Here is a 20,013-nt window from a genome sequence, read left to right as displayed (position 1 = left end):
CAAAGACACAAACAACAACAAAGAGACACAAAACAACCACAAAGAGACACAAAACAACCACAAAGAGACACAAAATAACCACAAAGAGACACAAAAAATAACCACAAAGAAAATAAAACGAACACAAAGAGACACAAACAACAATCTATCTCCTGTAGAAAAGGTGGTGGGACTTGTTGCACGTCTACGTCCAGGGGACCGCTGTCTCTTAATCCGTCCACGCTGAAGATGCATCCTTTAGCTACTGACACTAACCAGAACCACATCCTAACCGTGACCCTAAAACCAGGTCTCAGGTCCCTCGGACTCAACGTACAGGAGGTGTTTTGACTCACTCTGAATCAGCTGCTCACAGACCTGCCTGGCGATGGCTTGAACTGATGACGTTGACTGGAGGTCACCCTGGAGACACACGAGCAGAACTATATTCATATTTGTATCATACTTTTATATGTATTGTGTTTGGTTGTATAAAAACACACCTATAGTCTTTGTCTTAAATACAAGTCTGAGTGAGATTTGACACTTAAATGTACCTGTTGCATAAAGCTCTTTAAAGCAAAGCGACTAATGTAAGACCGACTTTGATGGACTGTCGCGCAATGCATCATGGGGAAGAGACAAAATGGCGGCGTACGGGAGAAAATAAAAGAAGGTGTAAACAGCAAAGGGTCATTAAAGATGTTGGGTAAAGTCTTGAGATGTTAGCATGAACATGTGAAACTCTACAAGAGAGTCAATCAATGGATTACAACTTAGCTAGCTAGCTAGCTCGTTAACACTCGTCTCTGCTCCGGAGAAGGACAAGCTAACGTTAGCTACTTAGCTAACTAGCCGGCCATCCGTCTCCGAAGTTACGTTCGCTCTCATCCCGACGAGCTGCGGCAACATTTTACAGCCTTTATTGACGCGTGTTGTCCCCATAACAACTAACAACAATCGCGTTAACAATTGCAATAAAACAAGTGTCTTCTGTACCAGTCAAATGACCACGGAAAACAGTCCAATATGTGTTCCACTGGTGTTCTATTTTTATAGTTTTTATTTAAGATATTTCACGTTTACCCCGACTTGGTGTCGGACAAACAGCCAGTGAGCAAGTTCCCCGTCTGACAGAACAAATCTTCATGTTACAACACATTAACCTGAACTCTATTTAGAGCAGTTAACATCGAACTAAAGATAACTTGTTTAGTGAAATTAAAACTCGAGCAGACACTTCTCAGTTTGAGTCACCCTGACTGAATAATTGTCTGTTTGCCTCCATTTTTGTCTTCCCATTGACTTTATTTGTCTTTTTTTTACATTTCTACCTGAATAAACCTTTAAAGGGAATGTTGTAAAAACGAGCACTGACGCTCGGCTCAACAACCTGCGAGTCGTTTTAGGTTTTTAACCCACATTGCTGGCGAGTAAAAGAGCGGAGTAACTTTAGTCATTCATTATTTCCATCTTTGAATAAAAGGCACCACTTACCCGTTCACCTCTCTCCCCTTTGCCTCCAGGAACACCCTGCAACAGAGAAGAATCAATGAGAAGAGGATCAAAACAGACCAGGAACAAACCTGTGAAGTTTAACGGCTTCAGATGTTACGGAACGTTGTACATTCGTGGACGTTTAAATGATTCTCTAGCTCACAAATCCTCTTACAAGTCTGGATTACTTTGTTTCTCCCGTCTTGTTGAGTCTCTCTGATTAACTGCAATGTTTTCTTACCTCTAGAACGAGGAGGGAACTGTGGATTTTAATGACTATTTGCTTTTAAGACTGACAATTATTAACTTTTAGTTTTTTTCCATCGTTGACTTTGTCTTAATTTGTAACCGCAGCAGTAAAATGTGTTGAATCAAGTTGCATTATCTAGTACGGAAGCCCTGAGAGAACAAAATAAAAAATAAAGCAATTTCCTAAATCTGATCTTAATCGTTTTCTCTCTGATGTTTATGACCGAAGGAAAGGTGAAATAAAGTTTTGCCGGGATCAATTCAAGTTACTTTGCTCAGTAGAACCCAGTAAACACATGTAGAACACGGACTAAAGTCTGGATTCAGACTTTATCTAAATAAAAGTTAGTCTGAGTATAAGACACCACATTTAAATTAAACATTAGTTTGAGAAATGTGTTTCCTTCACCAGACAGAATCTGAACTTGTTAAACTTTTAACTTTTCTTTGAGTCATCGTAAAAAAAAAAAGATTCTTTGTTCAAACTGTGTATTTTCTAAAACCTGAACTCTTTAATTTTACTCTGATAAGTTCACATCAAACCTGTAATCGACAGCGTGTGGTAGTTAGCTGAGGCTCTCTGCCGTCCACCCACGCAGCAGTAATTACATGCTTCACAACGTCGTTCTTTGTCAGCAGAAGTTCATCATCGGTTTGTTTTCGCCTCCCACTGAATCTCACTTGTTCTTCGTCCGTGCGGTTTACGTGTGATTCACTGTCTGCGAGCGTTTCGTTTAATCAGGGAATAAATGTCAAAGCAGAGCGCGGCTCTCGTACAGAAACAATGTGATAAAAAGACTTCTTCTCATACATTTAAACAATCAGACTTGATGAATGGACTCTCCCACGGGATGACCTGTTAGTTGTGGGGTTATTCTTTCATGCACATGCAGCAGTAGGATGTGTAGTTCTGTGCCCGTCACCACTTCCTGGTTGTGTTCCCGCTCCTCCAGTGCTAATGACCCCCCTAAGGCCTCAAACCCTGAACCCCCAGGGACTCACTGACGCCGCCTGGTCGCTGGTCGAGTGCGAGAGGCTGTGAGGGCTCGAGATGGTGTAAATACCAACGGGACGGCGCTTTGCTGGAACATATCGTGTTACCGTGAAAATGATGTCAACGATGGGTATTTATTTTATACTTTGTACTCCAGGCTCTTTCCCCACAAGATGAGATTTATAATAAGCTGTTTACTCGTTTTTCAACTAATAAAATGAAATATTTGATGAATAAATAAATAAATATCCTCTGATTTGATGTGAGCCTTTTCTTTTGAGTCATTCGTTTAGTTTAGACTTGATAATATCATTTGTAATATTGATTTCTATGTTTTAAACATCACCCATCGGCGTTTTCTCTTCTCTCTTGCGTGTTTGTTTATTATAACTTTAAGTTAGTTAACGGAGTTAAACCGTTTACTGCACCGCTTCTGAATGAGAACTTCCCCCACGCATTAAAGATTATTATTATAGTTGATGTACAAACCTGGAAACTAAGATGAGTTCAAACTATTCGTCCTGTTGACAAAGTGTTCACAGAGGAAGAAGAGACAGGAAGAGAGGATCTGTCCTCATCGGTTGGTCTTTCTTTGTTGAGTGAGCGGTATTAGGAAAACAGTCAAAGGAAGTGTGTGTGTGTGTGTGTGTGTGTGTGTGTGTGTGTGTGACTGACAGACTCGTGGACCTTCAGACCGGACAGGAAGCTGTTAAGCCTTCCGACACACACACACACACACACACACACACACACACACACACACACACACACACACACACACTCTCTTTGTGTGTGTTTGTCTCTGTTAAGCCTGACTGACGTGACTTCCTTATTTTGTGTGTGTGAGCAGCGTTCTGTCAGAGAGGTGAGGTGTGTTTTCCTTCTTTACAGGTGGACGAGTCGACTCACCGGTGGTCCCAGATCTCCCGGTTTCCCTGAAGGGCCCGTGTTGCCCTGGGCCCCCGGCCCTCCTGGCGTCCCCTGAGGAGACACAGAATCAGAGTCGACTTTAAATAAAGAAGCTAAAACGTGTAAATATGATGTTAAAGGTCGTGTGTTTCAGTACAAAGGCTTCAGTGAACTGTTACAACAGGGAACAGAATAAAAGCCCACATTTAATATGAATTTATACGGTTTCTAAATCAACGTGTCTAAAAATAAAACCCTTTCCGGAGCTTGATTCTCGATTGATTCTGCAGCTTTGGGAAGCAAAACGTGGCTTTAAGGTGATTTTTACAGGAATGTGCCGTTGGATCAGTGCGATGTTTAAAAAACAACACGGAGACGGCGTAGAGTCTGCTCTCGCTCCCGTTTACTGCTCAACTTTAAGCGTCTTTACCTGGAAGAAATAAAACGTCCCAGAAGCTGCATAATTATCTCCTCCAGTCACAGCTCCAATTAAAATCAACCTTCAGGAGTCCAGAAGGAGAATCACAAACACAACAGACGAACAAAGTCGACATTTAAAAGCTGCACTCACGATGGTTCCTGAGGGACCCGGTCTGCCCGGCGGCCCGTCTTTACCCGTCAGTCCCTGTGGAGGAGACAACAAACAAGGAGTATTTAGGAAGACGCTCCTTCTGGTGGTTTCATCGCTCGGCTCGTCGAGGAGTTTCTAAATAGGTTCTGAAATGTGTTAAAAGTCATTGGTGGGAGAAGTAGTATGTGTAGAAGTAGCTGTAGTAGAAATATAGTTAGCGCTCGTAGTATCAGTACAGCTGATAGAAGGACAGTAGTGGTGCAGTATACAACAGTAGTAGTTGTAGAGGGAAGTAATACATGATTCCACTTGTAATATCCAAAGTGTAATACTACTACTAACGACTTAGTACAATGTGAAATACTGGACTCGGCAAACAAGTTGTTTACTGCAGCCGTTGTGCTAAACAAGGACTCGTTTAATCTAAGATTAAGTCTGAGTTCTTGTTTAACTTCTAGGTTTAAAATGATGAAATCCAGGTTTAAAAACTAATCTCTGTTCAGTAAATCATTGTTAAACCAGATTTAAATAGAGATTAATGGATATGATGCTGGCTGGTCCCCTATGAATTCAGTAACAAAGCGCTGCGTTGTTTGCCAGCTAGCACACTAAAAAGTGAGTTAAAGTTAAATTAAACAGAAATTCAGCAGCATCATAAAACTCAACTGGGTTGCGTCTGTCCCTGAACTTTCTTCAGAGTTAAATCTCCTGTACGTGAACGTTTAAAGTTGATTCGGGCGGATTACAGTTAAAATTGGGGTTTAATGTTTTCATTTATTGAAAATTAAATTAATATCTAAAGAGAGGTTTCAATTTTTGAAGGGTCAATCAAGGCGTCTCGGACCCCCGAGACCCCCCCAGACTCACTCTAGATCCTGCTGGTCCGTCTCTGCCTGGACCTCCAGGTCTGCCAGCTATTCCCTGAAAAAAACACCAAGAGTCACATTCACATCTAAACTCCGAATCTACACACGTAATAAATACCATCTATATATATATATACACATATATATGTGTATATATGTATATAAACTTGTCACATGTGACTGGTTGAACAGCAGCACTGTGAAAGTGAAATGACAGCCGCTCTGTCACTCCCAACTCCTCGTATACGTCAAACTACGTAAACAGTAAACATCAACTTATTCTAAGTTGCGTAACATTGCATAAAGTTACGTAAGTTATGTTACGTAACGCTACATACCGTTACTACGTTTCGTATGTAAAATAGCAACGCTATGTAACGTTACTACGTTGCTTACGTAACGTAGCACAGTTATGTTGGTTCAGTAAGGTTGACGCTATATTATGGCAACGTAGTAACGCTATGTTACGTTACTACGTAGCTATAACGTAGCTTACCTAACATAGCTTACGTAAATTAGCATATTTAGATAGGTCACATGACATGACGTACCCTTACTACGTTGCGTACTTAACTTTGCAATGTTGTGTAACGTTACTATGTCGCTTACGTAATGTTGTTAACATAAGGTTACATAGCAATAGTACATTATGGCAACATAGTAACGTAGTAATGCTATGTTACGTTACTACGTAGCTATAACGTAGCTTAGGCAATACAACGTTACTATGTCGCCTACGTAATGTAGCTCACGTAATGTAGCATAGTTGCATAGGTCACATGACATGCATACGTAACGTAGTAAAGCTATGTAGCGTTACTACATTGCGTAAGTAACGTAGCATAGTTACATAGGTCACGTAATGGTAACGCTGGTCCATAAACCTTTTGAATATGATGCTGAACATAACTTCGCCCTCTCAGATGGCTTTGTTATCCGTTTTGGGATCTCTGATCTTTGAAAAACAGGAGAATGTTGAAATAATATTCCAGGGCATTACATTTTCCTTTAATTTTCCAGGACGCATGGAAACTCTGCATAACTACAATGTCCCTGCTTAGATTCCAGCTGGGGATCTTTGTTGCATTGCTTCCTGTACGATCAACTCTGAAGGCAAACATGGCAACAACAAAAACAGCAGAAAACATTCCTGTGAACGCTGAGGTTGAATCCAGCTGTGGTGTCACAAACTCAGGGAACAGAAATAGATTCAAACAAGAGAAATCAACCTTTTGCAAATGGCACCATTATTAAAAATCTGACAACTATTTGCTTCCAAAAGGTCATATTAGTCGTAATTTACTGTGGAGCCGTAATTACTTGTGGGAGCCTCTTTTCAAGCGACAGACCTTTGTGAAACAGAAAACTGCCCAACGTTCTGCCACTAACCGGCTAAAACGCCTCAAAATACAATTCTACCGAGTACCGGCTCGCCTCCAGCCCCAAACAAGGTGGAAATCTGAATTCTACATCAACGAGTTTGGTCCTGATGTAGTGACCGTAGACATCTGGTGCCTTATTAACATGAGCCTGATTTGATAAAGATTCACAATTAAAAGTACAATATTCACATGTATGTAGACGAAACCCAGAAGCGATAAACCTGAGAGGGAAACAAAGAGGAAATCTGAATGTTGGATTCACGTTGAGTTTTTTCTCACCTGCGTTCCTTGTTGTCCAGCTTCACCTTTCTGTCCTTGCTCTCCTTGACCTCCCTGCAGATAAAAAATATACCTTTTTTCTGATTGTACGGATATTATATAAAAAAATACTGTGTTTTTCACATATTTAGATTTTGAATGGCATCTGTAAAAAATGACTATGAATAGCAAACATGAACATTTATTTTCAAAATAAAAGCATATAGAAATAAATGGAGAAAGTCCAAGTTATCTATTCGAGTGGGAGACTGAGAACCGGGTGTGTGTTAGTCTTACTGGGGGTCCTATGATGGAGCGTCCACTGTGTCCCTGTAGTCCTTGGGGTCCCTGAGGTCCTGGTACACCTGCATCACCTACTGGACCAGTCGGGCCCTGGAGACAGACGGAGGCAGAGAACGTGTTAAAGACGTGTTTCGGCTTGTTTAAACCTGAGAGGACGACACCGACCTAAAGACTTGCTGCTGATTGGCTAACCTCAACGGTTCAACACTTTATTCATATAGAACCTTTCACACTAACAATCAGCCCAAAGTGCCTCACAGAGGAAGATCAAAACGTCACGGATATAAAATAGAATTTTGCAAGACTAAAAATGACAAAAATAAAGGTCACTAGAATAAGAATTGCAACTTTACAGATTAGTGGTCCGCGAGCTAAAGAGAGAGAGAGTCTTATCTCTACAGGCTTCCTTCATTTCATCTCGTCACGGTACTGACGATAACAGAATCAGTCCGCAGGAAACATTCAAGTCAAAGTCCACATGGCTTCAGGATGTTAAAAACAATCTTTTCTGATTAAGTTCTGTGTGTGATGACTCAGTGTTTGTATTCTCTCACTTGATGCTGCTGCTTTTTGATTAAATGTTTACGTCTCTTCTGTCTGATTTTTTAGACGTCCTTATCTCTGAACAATCCTAATTCTGCGGACACTTGTAGGTGCTTTTTTTAGCAGACGAACTACAGATCACATGTCACACCTCTGATAGCAGCTGTCAAACGTGTTTATTACGATGTTATGAGATCAAAAGATGATTGAAAAAATTGTCCTTCTGACGAGCAGAGAGACGCAGAAAACCGACAGCAACGGGAAACTTAAAGAAATCGGACACTGAGACTTCTCAGTTGTCTCGTGAAGCAAAAATGGCTTCGAACATTTACGAAGACCCAAATTTGACCGTGAACGTGAAGTTCTGCAAAGAAGCCGGAGAGGAAAGAGGACAGCGAGTTGAGAGACTGGTGGACATCTACGACAGCGTGGACACTTTCACACACAGCCGAGTTTTAACACCGGAAAAAGGTATTTAAACACCTCGAATCACATCCTAGATAATAGACAAGAAACAACGGAAACAGGATATTAACATAAGAGGCTCGGCTGTAAATGTGAAGTGATTATAAGAATATTTATTATCAGGATATTTGCTCTCAACTGTTAGTGTACATTTAACCACCTTCACACAGGATCAATACACACTTGAGCATTTAATTTATAATTTACTATTTTATCTTTGAATTCGAATTCAATTTTGACTCTTATTCTAATAATTACTCTTTATTAGTTGCTAGCTTTTTATCTGCATTTTAGTGCACATGTGGACTAAATGTTGCTCTCCACTGAGCCACAAACGTTTTCTACTGTCATCTCGTTCTGTCGTATGTATTCAGTGAGAAAACAACAGAATCCAGCACATCTACGACACCAGTGTGCAAACCTTTCAATGTGTTCACATGATGCAGTGGAGAACAGAAATGTGTGCAAAACAAATACTTAAAATTCAGTAATAACCTTTGTGAAACGGCCAAGACTAAAATGTAAAATAGTTTTACAGTTGTGGTTTAATAAATGTTTATTAACGTGCGCCTTGTGTTTTATTCTATTGGTGTAAAACTAGTAAATTGCTCTCCGCTCAAGTAGTAATGTTCAGTTTTCATGCTGAGGAAGTGATAACGATCAGATGTTTGTCAGTCTGAGGTCGTTTCCTGTCGTTTACATTTTACATTTGGGGGCGTGGCTTATCGGGCTAAAAGGCCCTTTTTTAAACTTGTTGGCTGAATTAAAGGAGCAACATGGACAAATAAGAGACGATAAAAACAACACTTTTTCACACTAAAGAACAAACAGACTTTTGATTTCATCTTGCTGTTTCATTGCTGAACCGGTTTCTGGAGAGAAACTCAGCCGCAGCAACTTAAAACTCAACTAAGTCGGTCCATTAACTTTCTTTAAGGATCTTAATTATTTTGTTCAATCCATCTAAAAAAAAAAGCAGCTTTTTTAAAAGTTAAACCTCCTCAAGTGTAAATTTAAAGTTCACACTGGATCAGGTTTTTAATTTTTGGTGCGACATAATTTAAAGTTTAATTTAATCAGGTTTATAAAATGAATCCTTGTTGGTCTTTATTCTTATTCGCTCTGTCCTGAAGGAGGAAAGGCTCAACATGCTTAATCAGATTGTGTTCTTCGTTTGCCTTCTGCAGGAGCAAACACTCAGAAGCATCCTCCAGATGTCCAAAGGAACCGTCTCAGAGCTGCTGTGCTGGTTCTGGGTTTACTCTGCGTCCTGCTGGGAGTTACAGTCATCGTCCTGTCCCAACGCCGTGAGGACCTCGTCTTTATTATGATGTCATGTCTTAAAAGTCCACACAAAAAACCTGGATTTCACATCACTGCACTGTATCTTCTCACCAGATGTTTTCATCACTTTGGAGATCAACGAGCTTAGCGAGAGGAACAACGAGCTGCAGACCAAATACGACGACCTGAGCAAAAACCAGACGCAGAGGAACATCACAGGTGAGAAATGTTTTAAAAGAACAGCCATGACGCTGTAAACCTCGCTGTTAGAATGCGTTGGTTTTCTAGGTACACGGTTTATTTATTCATCATTCTACAACACAGGGCTGTGTAACAAGGTGCTATAGTTGTGGTCCCTTTCAGTCAGAACCAACAGAGGACACATCCCTCCTGAAACCCTCCCCCCATCAGACTCTTCACTCAAAGCACTGAGCAGGTCTGATGCCTGATGTATTTTCATAATACTTAGCACACATGAGGCGTTAACAGGAAAGTCGCTCAGCGGCTCACGAAGTGAGAAATGTGTAACTTCAGAATATAAAATGAAAACCCGGATCTTTTTTTGGAGATCGTCCTCATCCACGGTCGCCCATCGAAACGAGCGCACTATGGTTTCCTTTAGCCCCGCCTCCCAGACCTCAGTCCATTCACATGAACGGAGGAAGCAAAATAACTCTGGCTTCAGCTTTTAGCACATTTCACAACATTTAAGACCTGATGATTTAAATAAGGGCTATTTCAAGTGTTCGTACTGTGGAGGGGTTTAAAACTCGTTAACGATCAGCTGAGTTAAAGACGTCTCTTTCAAAATGTAAGTTCATGTGTAAAAGTGTTTTTGGGTCACGTGGCGTCATGTGATGGACCCATAAGTTGTAATTAAAAGCTTTGGTCACTATCTCCCTGCTGACTTGTCTGATATGGATTCTACGATAGCGGTGCTACACAACACACTTTTATGAAAAGTCACAGACTGAGAACAGAACTGAGATCAGCCTCAGGTACATTTTTACTGGTTCTAGTGTTAAATCTCAATATATTTGTCATTAAATGATTTAAAATCTGTCACTAAAACACTTCAGAGAATGCAGAATGGAAGAAATTTCAATGCAGTTATTACTACAAATCTACTGAGATGAAAAACTGGACAGAGAGCCGGAGAGACTGTCAGAACAGAAGAGCAGATCTGGTGGTGATAAACAGCAGAGACGAACAGGTGAGTGTCTGTGCAACATGTCTGAGCAACATGTCTGTGCACGTGCAACATGTCTGTGCACGTGCAACATGTCTGTGCACGTGCAACATGCCTGTGCAACATGTCTGTGAACGTGCAACATGTCTGTGAACGTGCAACATGCCTGTGCAACATGTCTGTGAACGTGTAACATGTCTGTGAACGTGCAACATGCCTGTGCAACATGTCTGTGAATGTCCAACATGTCTGTGAACGTGTAACATGTCTGTGAACGTGCAACATGTCTGTGAACGTGCAACATGCCTGTGCAACATGTCTGTGAACGTGTAACATGTCTGTGAACGTGCAACATGTCTGTGCACGTGCAACATGTCTGTGAACGTGCAACATTTCTGTGCACGTGCAACATGTCTGTGAACGTGCAACATGTCTGTGAACGTGCAACTTGTCTGTGAACGTGCAACATGCCTGTGCAACATGTCTGTGAATGTGCAACATGTCTGTGAACGTGTAACATGTCTGTGAACGTGCAACATGTCTGTGAACGTGCAGCATGCCTGTGCAACATGTCTGTGAACGTGTAACATGTCTGTGAACGTGCAACATGTCTGTGCACGTGCAACATGTCTGTGAACGTGTAACATGTCTGTGAACGTGCAACATGTCTGTGCACGTGCAACATGTCTGTGAACGTGCAACATGTCTGTGCACGTGCAACATGTCTGTGAACGTGCAACATGTCTGTGAACGTGCAACATGTCTGTGAACGTGCAACATGTCTGTGCACGTGCAACATGTCTGAACGTGCAACATGTCTGTGCACGTGCAACATGTCTGTGCACGTGCAACATGTCTGTGCACGTGCAACATGTCTGTGCACGTGCAACATGTCTGTGCACGTGCAACATGTCTGTGAACGTGTAACATGTCTGTGCACGTGCAACATGTCTGTGAACGTGCAACATGTCTGTGAACGTGCAACATGTCTGTGCACGTGCAACATGTCTGTGAACGTGCAACATGTCTGTGAATGTGTAACATGTCTGTGCAACATGCCTGTGCACGTGCGACATGTCTTTGTTATTATTTAATGTTATTTTACTTCAAATTAAATTGATTTATTACAAAATGTTTGTAGCTTTTCCTGCCTCGCCATAGAAAGATTTCCATTATTTAGAGATGGTCAAAACATGACACGTATTTACTACGACTGAAATACTCGTGTATTCATTTTTTTGCTATATTTTCAGGATTTTGTCAGCGAGCTGAGTAAACCTGAAGCTTCCTGGATCGGTCTGAGGCCAGCGAGCAGTTTTCCGCCCAACAGCTGGGAATGGGCGGACGGATCAACATCAGGATATCGGTGAGAACATTTTATTTTATTTTTAGAATATTTATTTAATATAAAATAATAATAAATATTTAAATAATCATGTTTTCAAATAATGTAAGTATGTTGAAATGTGTTTTTAAATGTTTTATTAGCTCTTACAGATAATCAAAGAACTGTTCCCCCCATGGTTTTGAGCATCATGAAGTGTGAGATGAACTTTGTTTTCAGTCCGTTTGTTCTCTGAAACAATCTGAATCTGAAGGAAGACGTTTGAAATGATTCGTGCTTCACATACTGAACTTGTATTTTACTGCTCGACCACATCCTCCTCTGGGCTGCTCTCTTCAAAGCAGGGACATAAGGGGAAAAATCTTCTTGACTTTAGAATTTAAATATAAATAAATCTCATGAAATGTTGGTGTACATAAAGCTAAACGACATAAAGAAAGTACATAAGAAGATCAAAAGGATCGTTAGTCCTGAATCTATTTGATCAGAGTATCGAAGCACAATAACTTTATCTTTATATAAATAATGAGTTTTGTTCAACAACACAGTGTTTGTTCTACAGGGCCTGGAAGACCGGCGTGAACGTAAACCCTGATGATGGTTCCAGGTCCAGAGCATTTATTCATCCGGAAGGAAATTGGGGACAAACCAACAATGGATCCAAACGATGGATCTGTGAGAAACAGATCAATCAACTCTAACATGTAAATGTGATGTTGACTTGATGCATTTCTCCCTCAACTGTCCAAAAGTTCTTTATTCCCTCACTTAATAAAATAAACGACATAATTAAGGAACCTCAGAGAAAAGGAACTGCACCACATTAGTCAGTGGGGATCGATACGGCCGCTCCCGTTTTATGATATCAGCTGCAGATTCATCAGTGATCGTGGATATGTGTTGTTTTTTGTGTTTTTCTGTGGCATTTAATAAACAAAAGTTATACGCCTCATTACGCTTTGTTTATTCTGGCGTGTGGCACCGTGGCCATCAAGCAAACTACGGTCATGCAGAAAGGTGTTTGTGGTCAACGTGCTGCTCGTTGCATTATTATTTAAACTAAACGATCTGTGAAGAAGAGAACGAGTGTAATCGGCAAAACGCCAGAAACCAAACTCCACAATGCAGAGGACGAAGCGCCGCAACCGTCCTGCAGAGCCTTCACGCACAGTCCAGACCTAAATGTTCCTCCCTTAACCCTCGACTGAACACAGACGTACCGGTAGCGCTTCAGGGTTCGGCTCAATGGTGGTAGGGTGCTACCAAAACCATTCTCAGGACAATCTGCCAGACAAAAGTACGTGATGCTTGACTTTTACTGAAGCCTTTGTCACATTTTAAAGGAGCAGTGTGTCGGATGTAGTGGCCTCCTCTCACTCCTCCCTTTCACAAGCATGTGGACAACTACGGTTTGTGTGTGTTGTTGTTTTTGTGTTTGGTTTTGTCACTTCTGGGCCTCCGTAGGAACACGGAGAGGACCGTACGTAGATACAAACGTCTCATTCTAAGCTAACGAAAAACACAACGGTTCTTAGCTTCAGGAGACTACGCACTAATAAAAACATGAAGTTACTGTGACGACCCCTCCCATCCACGAGGGTTCTGTGTCCTGTTGGCTGCCTGCTGTCTTCCAGGATGTTGATGGGCAGCTAACGAGCCCCGCCTGAGCCCGCTGGAGGCGGCAGCTATGAAGATGCACCACCTGAACGTGGCAGCGCTCCCCTCCAGCTGCTTCATTTGATGGATTCTTTGGTTGTTTGTTTTAGTTTAGTTTGGTTATTTGTTCGTTAAATAAATGTCTATTTATTCCTTTTATCGCTCGTCTCGTCTCCCTGATGTTGCAGCCTTGGAGCCGGGTCGTAACATGTGGGGGCTCGTCCTAACTTCATTGATCAGGTAACATATTTAAATTCGTATGCTGAAGTTGGTTCTGCTGTTTGCAATTGACTTGATGCGCAGAGACCGTTTTAGGATCGGTAGTAGCCAGGTGCACCTCGTTTGGTGAGAGCGGTTCAGTCCGGTAGTTTGGGAGACGTGGACGAGTTGAGTGAGTTCTTTGGTTATTGTGAGCAGCCTTCGTGATCGGTGTTCCTGAGGAGTGTTTTGTGAGTAAATTGCTGCTGGTCTGTCCCTGTAGGTTGAAGAGCGGATTCCCTTTGGAGTTCGTTGGGGGGGTTTCTCGGGGGCACGTCCGAGGCTGCAGGTGGGCGGCCAGTTCCTGGTTGCTTTACCGGGCCTGCGGGTTTTAGTGCGCAAGTACCCACCACAAGTAGCACCTGAAGACCAGGGGGGAGCTTACTGAGTCTCTGGTTAGGCTGCAGTGGTGACGGCTGTGTATGGGCTGTTCTTACTGCTGGTGTTAGTTAAGCCCTTTAACTTCAGACTGACAAAGTTATACGAGCTACAAGAAACATTTCCTGTTTTGACCAAAGTGTTAATCTTCTCTGTGTGTGTGTGTGTGTGTGTGTGTGTGTGTGTGTGTGTGTGTGTGTGTGTGTGTGACATTCAACCAAGCTAAATGAATGTGGGTGAATCTATCGATATGAATATTGTTGTTGCTGGCAGAAAATCTTGTATTTCCAAAATCATCTTTTTTTTAAACAAAGAAAGAATGAAATAATAATAATATTGGACAAGTTACAGTTTCTATCCAATTGAGTCAGGAGATTAAAAGTGTGTGTGTGTGTGTGTGTGTGCTGGTACTTCCTTTTCATTACTGAAACCAGACAGAAGTCGGGCTCAGCAACACTGGCAGCATCAGTACACATCTTCCCTTCCTGGATTTATACCTCCCCCAGCTAGTACTGCATGCTATACTAGTGTTCATTAAAGTTTTACAGCAGTAACTGTTTAACAGAGCAGCTACGGTTCAACGGTCTCAAGATGTCCTCAGATATTTACGCCAAACCAGATTTATCAAAGAAGGTGAGATACGACAGGAAGGTGCAGGAAGTAGATTGGGAGGAAAGGGAGGTGGACATCTACGAGAGGGCCGACGCGATCAGAGACGCTGATACTCAGTCACCCGGAGGAGGTGAGGAACCATAAAGAAAATGTGTTTGTTGCTCTTTGAATCATGTTTGAATGAAATAAGAAACATTTACATTCTGACCTCAGTTTTAAAGCTCATTTTAATTTGTCGACAAACTTCCTTTTATCATTTGAGTAAATTGAGCTGGTTCATGCTCGTTTCTAGTCGTCTTGCGTCCAGTAAACTCTATATATTGGCCTTCCAACAGCAGCCACTGCAAAGCTGCAGCCATTCAGAAAGCTGCTGCCAGATTTAATAAAACAAGAGATCATATAACTCCTGTTTAACGCAACCGACACCTCAACCTGCTCAACGTAGCCTCGTACAACGGTTCCTATATTTTACGTGTCAATTTCTGCTCATTACAGACTTTTCAAAATAAACTTCCGTTTTCACAGGAAACAACAGTTAGGTTTAATAAATGTAATAAAAGGTATATTTGCCTTCCTTCATCTGTATGTGAATGGGTTTAATATGTGTTTCTGATGTTGAGCACTTTGTGCTGCATTCTGTAAACAAAAGGACGCGTGAACTCTAAGTTCAGTCTCATTTCAGTTTGTTAGACTCAGCTTAGACTGCAGCCCATCAGCATGTTTGTTCCTAAGGACCTACGTGTACGGTGTGAACCCTTGTTTTTATCAGCTGTTTCCTTCAGGTGATGTTGTGCTTCTAAAACGTACCAGAATCCTCGGAGCATAGGACTCATTATCAGGTGTTCTGCTGCTGTTTTGGTGCCACTTTAGTTCAAACTACTGGAAAAAAAGAAAAGCAAACTGGATCTAAAATCTAATTGTTTTGGGCGTCATTCTTATCGGTTATGGTTTCTGAGATCTGAGGAAGCACCGACTCTTTTCATGACAGCGTTACAACAGAGTGGAACGAGCAACCACGTGACAGGAAGAAAGTAAAGTCTGTAGAATGTCATCATCATCAACGCAGAGTCACTGGAGGAAGAGATGCTGAAGATGATTAAAAGGTCCACTTTAACTCATCTTCAGATGAGTTCATATGTGTTTGACTTTGAAATGATTGTTTAAGTGTTGAAATGATTCATCGTAACAGAAAGCTAGAAACTAATGAAGCTGCTCTCTGTGCCTCTTTAGGACCGCGTACTGAGACGCTTCCTCCGGCCGTCCGAAGCAAACCTTTAAGGGTTGCTGCTCTGTGTCTAGGACTGCTGTGTTTTCTGTTGATCACTGGAATCATCCTCTTATCCATACGCTGTAAGATAAAGTACCACACCTCACAAGCACCAAACACTGAACCAGTGCAGTGTCAGCTTTGGGCTTCACAGGACAGGTTGAGATCTTGTGTCCGTCTAAAGGCTTTACAATGAGGGGCATGACGAATAAACCATAACGCAGAAATACTGGGCTTTTATTGTGAAAGGTGAGACCAGAAGGATTGGATCTAAAAAGTGCAACTCAACCCATTCAAACGGGATCGGTTGATTCCTTTCCTCTCGGAGCAAAAGCTAAGAAAAGTTTAAATTGACCACCTGCTTCTGTCCGTGGAAACAAAAAGAGGGAATAAAGAGGGAGCTCTGGACTAACGGGGACTCGTACAAGAAACAATTTCTGCAAAACTATGATTGTGGTTTTGAATCTCAAATTGTTTTACATGCAACATGCAAACTAAACACCAACTCTCGCAATCTAAATTCCTTCAGGGAACATGGAGGCATTGAAACACAATCACTTGATGTTGATCTATTTTTTTGGGTTCTTCTTCATACTCGATACTTCAGTCAGGAAGTCAGTGATCCACTAGTTAGCAGTTACATCTCAACACCTCAGGTTAAAGGACAGGTACGCCAAATAACTAAGTGATACCACAGAATATAACTTCATTTTGTCTTGAGATTAAAGCACAATGGTTTCTGTTGGGTTCTTACTCTGTTGTTGTTCTCACCAGATAATTCAGTCACTTTGGAGAAAGACCAGCTGAGCAACAATTACAGTCAACTCCAGAGGAAAGTTTCAGGTGAGAATGGTTTCATTCCACCATAATACACAAGATCCAACTTCACCAATGAGCACAACTATTTTCACACTGTCTTACTTTTATCTATTGTTGTTTTTCTCAAGACATGTCCTTCAACCACAGTGAGTTACAGAGCAGTTACCAAACTCTGAGTGAAAATCACAGCCAGTTACAGCATGAAGTGAAGACGCTCCAGGGCACAATAGAAAGTGAGAAAAAACAGCAAACACCAGAATTATACCAATCTCAACAATAGAACTTGACTCTTTACTTTTGAATATAATTGTTGCTCTTTAACTGTTTTGCAATGTGCCATTAGACAAAATCTGAGTACAGAGTAAACAACCACGAACGATCTTAAACCAACGAGTGAATCTACGAGTGTTCTCCATTAGACATCAGCGGTGTTTCCATTCCATTTTAAAGAGAATCTTTCAGCGAAACTTTTCAGCAAAAATGGAATGCAAATTAGGCAAATTCCCATCAACATGTTTGGAGCGAATACACTCGTAGTTTGTTTAGAAGTTGGCAGAATAAGGCACACATGGAGGTAATCTGCCATCAACAGAGCAGAAGAAGAGGTAGAGGTCCAGAAGCAGAAACAAAACACCTTCTAACCATCTACACGGGTTATTGGCCATGTTTCAAGTTTACAGAGACAATATGAATATATATATATATATATATATATATATATATATATATATATATCGGGTAAGACGGCGACAGCTGAAACAGCTGATCAGTCATGTGAGTCAAATGTTATTCTGCAAAAGCGTTTCCATAATCTATTTAGCATCAAAAGCAAAAACCACCTCATGTTGCCGGTTTGCTGTTTCCATACAGCTTTTCTATCGCAATACTTCACAATGTGCATGAAAAGACGTGGCTGGAAACACGACTATTGAATGATATGACATCTTTCTTTATTAAACACTTAAGAGAAGTGGTGTCCTGAAGGATGGAGGAGATTTGGATGCAGTTGTTACTTTAAATCTAATGAGAGGAAAACGTGGCATGGAAGCAGATATGACTGTCAAGAGAAAGGAGCAGATCTGGTGGTGATCAACAACAAAGAGGAACAGGTGAGTGTGTTTGTTCACGAGTGACTAATCTTGGAAGTAACTGCCAGTGACCTGCTACTTCTGTTTTCGACCTGCTTTGTTCTGCCAAAGTCCCGCTCTTTTCAGTGTTCCCCCCCCGCATGGGGCATTGTTTCCAAAAAGTGATTTAGATTTTTGTCTATTGTAAAGATCATTTTGCATGCCAAGAAATTCTCAGTTTGTCGTAGTATCATTTAGTTTCGTGGGAAACCGTTCAGTGAACTCTTGTCTCTCACAATATACGTCACCAACACAAACGCGGCCGTTAGCTTGGCTTGCTAGCTAGCGAGCTAACTTGGCTATGTGCCACACATAAATGTAACCTCATCACCTGGCGTAATTTAATCCAGCGACTCTTTTTATCAGCCGGAAGAGAAAAGAACGTGTGAGACCACGAGAACATTCTGTACGAAACACAAAGGAATCGTAGCTTCAGAGAAAGAGAGACGTCACTTACGACAATCTGGATACGTCAACAATTTTAAGACAACAATTTTATGTGCAAAAAATTTTCTTTTAAACTGACAAACATCAGATGTGTAATTCATGGCATAATTCAAACAGGATCAAAATATATTTTTCTTTTGCCGTTGAGCACCGTACATAATTTTTCCAAAATAAGATGCCATGGTGGTCAACTGGAAGGGGCGGGACTTCGCCTCTCTATTGATTGCAGTAAAGTTCCTGTAATCCAACCAGCTTTATCTCTGTGTCCTGTTTACGCCTCTGGGTCCACTTCCCTGTTGCTTCTGTCCATGAGCTTTAACACAATGTTGTTATTTTCACCTGTCAGATTGTGCTAAACTTAAGGCTTCGATTTGCAATTAGAGTAAAATGTGGTTGATGAATATGGAAGAGGACGACATACACAGATTAGACATTTCCTAATATTCTTGTTTGATAAAAATTGAAGACTTGAATGAACACGGAAGAACCTGAAGGTCTGATCTCAGTTCTTTCGACGAGCAACTTTTTTTAGAACCGACATTGAAGTCAGAAATTAAGGAATTTGCGGGAACGTTTGATTCATTCAAAGACGTCTGCATAGAATCCTAACAGATAGAGGATTTATAGAAACAAGACATAAGAAAAACCCTCGTAACTTGTTTAAATGTTTATTTTTCTATTCTTTAATTTATTCTGATAAATGTAAATGTTAGCTTCATGCTGTTGTGTCCATTACTACTGCATGGTGTACAAGTGGATCCTTCTTTGATTCCTCTCATTATTGTCTCTGGTCAACTACTAGACGTTTGTCCGTGAGCTGAATATGGATGGACATTCCTGGATCGGTCTACGAGTCGTGAAGCAAATGTGGAATGAAACAAGCCGGAGATGGCAATGGGAATGGGAATGGGTGGACAGATCACCGCAGACAGACACGTGAGACATTTTGAAGGTTTTGGTTTTCCATCACGATTCCATCAAATTTACTGTTTGTCACTAAAATACAGCTTCATGCTAGGTTAAAGCTACATGAAGGACTGTCTCTTTTTATTCTTCCCTGTTGGTATTACAAGTTAAGGAAGTCATAAACTATAACAATTTAACATTTTTAAAACTTTCAGAGACCTGCAAAGCTACTGTATGATGATGAAATATAATGTGTGACTGCTGGGCTAAACCACAGAACAATGAACGGAAAACAAGTGCTACCTTGTTTTTTTTTTACAAATCACTGATTGGCAGCCCTTACAAAGTACAAATCTGGTTTACGTTTTACAGATGATATAAACATTATAAATGACGTCAAATTAAAAAAATAATCACAAATGTTTAAAACGACATTTTGTTTGTCCGACAGGTTCTGGGCAACTGGATTGCCACACTATGACAGAAACAACGAGGCTGCAACATGTTGCAATCAACAAGGACAATGGAGAGAAGGAAACTCTTATGTTTATAAGAAGTGGATCTGTGAGAAATAGATCTCCTGGAATCTTTGATGAAGAGATCTTACATCTGTTGGGTTGTTTATTCTTTGTTTTAAGCTAAATAACCTGGAATACATAGAGAATGTTCCTCTGCCTGTCATAGTGCACAGTCTGCATTAGACTGTGCA

At 41.1% G+C, this 20,013-nt stretch overlaps 3 protein-coding genes across 10 annotated transcripts in view; 2 read left to right on the top strand and 1 right to left on the bottom strand.

Annotated features, from left to right (window-relative positions):
* col14a1b (collagen, type XIV, alpha 1b) overlaps positions 1-20,013 on the bottom strand; it is a 134,163-nt gene that overhangs the window by 6,854 nt on the left and 107,296 nt on the right. For all 8 annotated transcript variants that reach the window (XR_013767449.1, XM_079175961.1, XM_079175962.1 and 5 more), the window contains 7 exons: positions 7,003-7,098; positions 6,727-6,780; positions 5,067-5,120; positions 4,200-4,253; positions 3,629-3,700; positions 1,477-1,512; positions 336-402 (listed from right to left, as the gene is read on the bottom strand). Coding sequence is in view for 7 of the 8 variants with exons in the window: in XM_079175961.1 (XP_079032087.1) it covers positions 336-402; positions 1,477-1,512; positions 3,629-3,700; positions 4,200-4,253; positions 5,067-5,120; positions 6,727-6,780; positions 7,003-7,098 (433 nt within the window). In the remaining variant the exon portion in view is untranslated. The remainder of the gene's footprint in view (positions 1-335; positions 403-1,476; positions 1,513-3,628; positions 3,701-4,199; positions 4,254-5,066; positions 5,121-6,726; positions 6,781-7,002; positions 7,099-20,013) is intronic.
* Positions 7,866-12,535, top strand: LOC306708365 (C-type lectin domain family 12 member B-like; the record flags this gene model as incomplete). The annotated part of the gene is made up of 6 exons (XM_079176197.1): positions 7,866-8,022; positions 9,204-9,323; positions 9,415-9,519; positions 10,380-10,513; positions 11,743-11,855; positions 12,397-12,535. 6 exons carry the CDS (start codon positions 7,866-7,868, stop codon positions 12,533-12,535), a joined length of 768 nt encoding a protein of 255 aa, XP_079032323.1.
* LOC306708364 (C-type lectin domain family 4 member C-like) lies at positions 14,718-19,898 on the top strand (the record flags this gene model as incomplete). Its single annotated transcript, XM_079176196.1, has 6 exons — positions 14,718-14,868; positions 16,780-16,848; positions 16,953-17,057; positions 17,791-17,933; positions 19,201-19,334; positions 19,756-19,898. The coding sequence occupies 6 exons, from the start codon at positions 14,718-14,720 to the stop codon at positions 19,877-19,879; spliced, it is 726 nt and encodes a 241-aa protein (XP_079032322.1). The 3' UTR covers positions 19,880-19,898.

The sequence above is a fragment of the Pholis gunnellus genome, assembly GCF_910591455.1.
Source record: "Pholis gunnellus genome assembly, chromosome: 16".
NCBI lineage: Eukaryota > Metazoa > Chordata > Actinopteri > Perciformes > Pholidae > Pholis > Pholis gunnellus.
The sequence above is the reverse complement of the archived record's forward strand: the minus strand, read 5'-3'. Positions and strand labels throughout refer to the sequence as shown.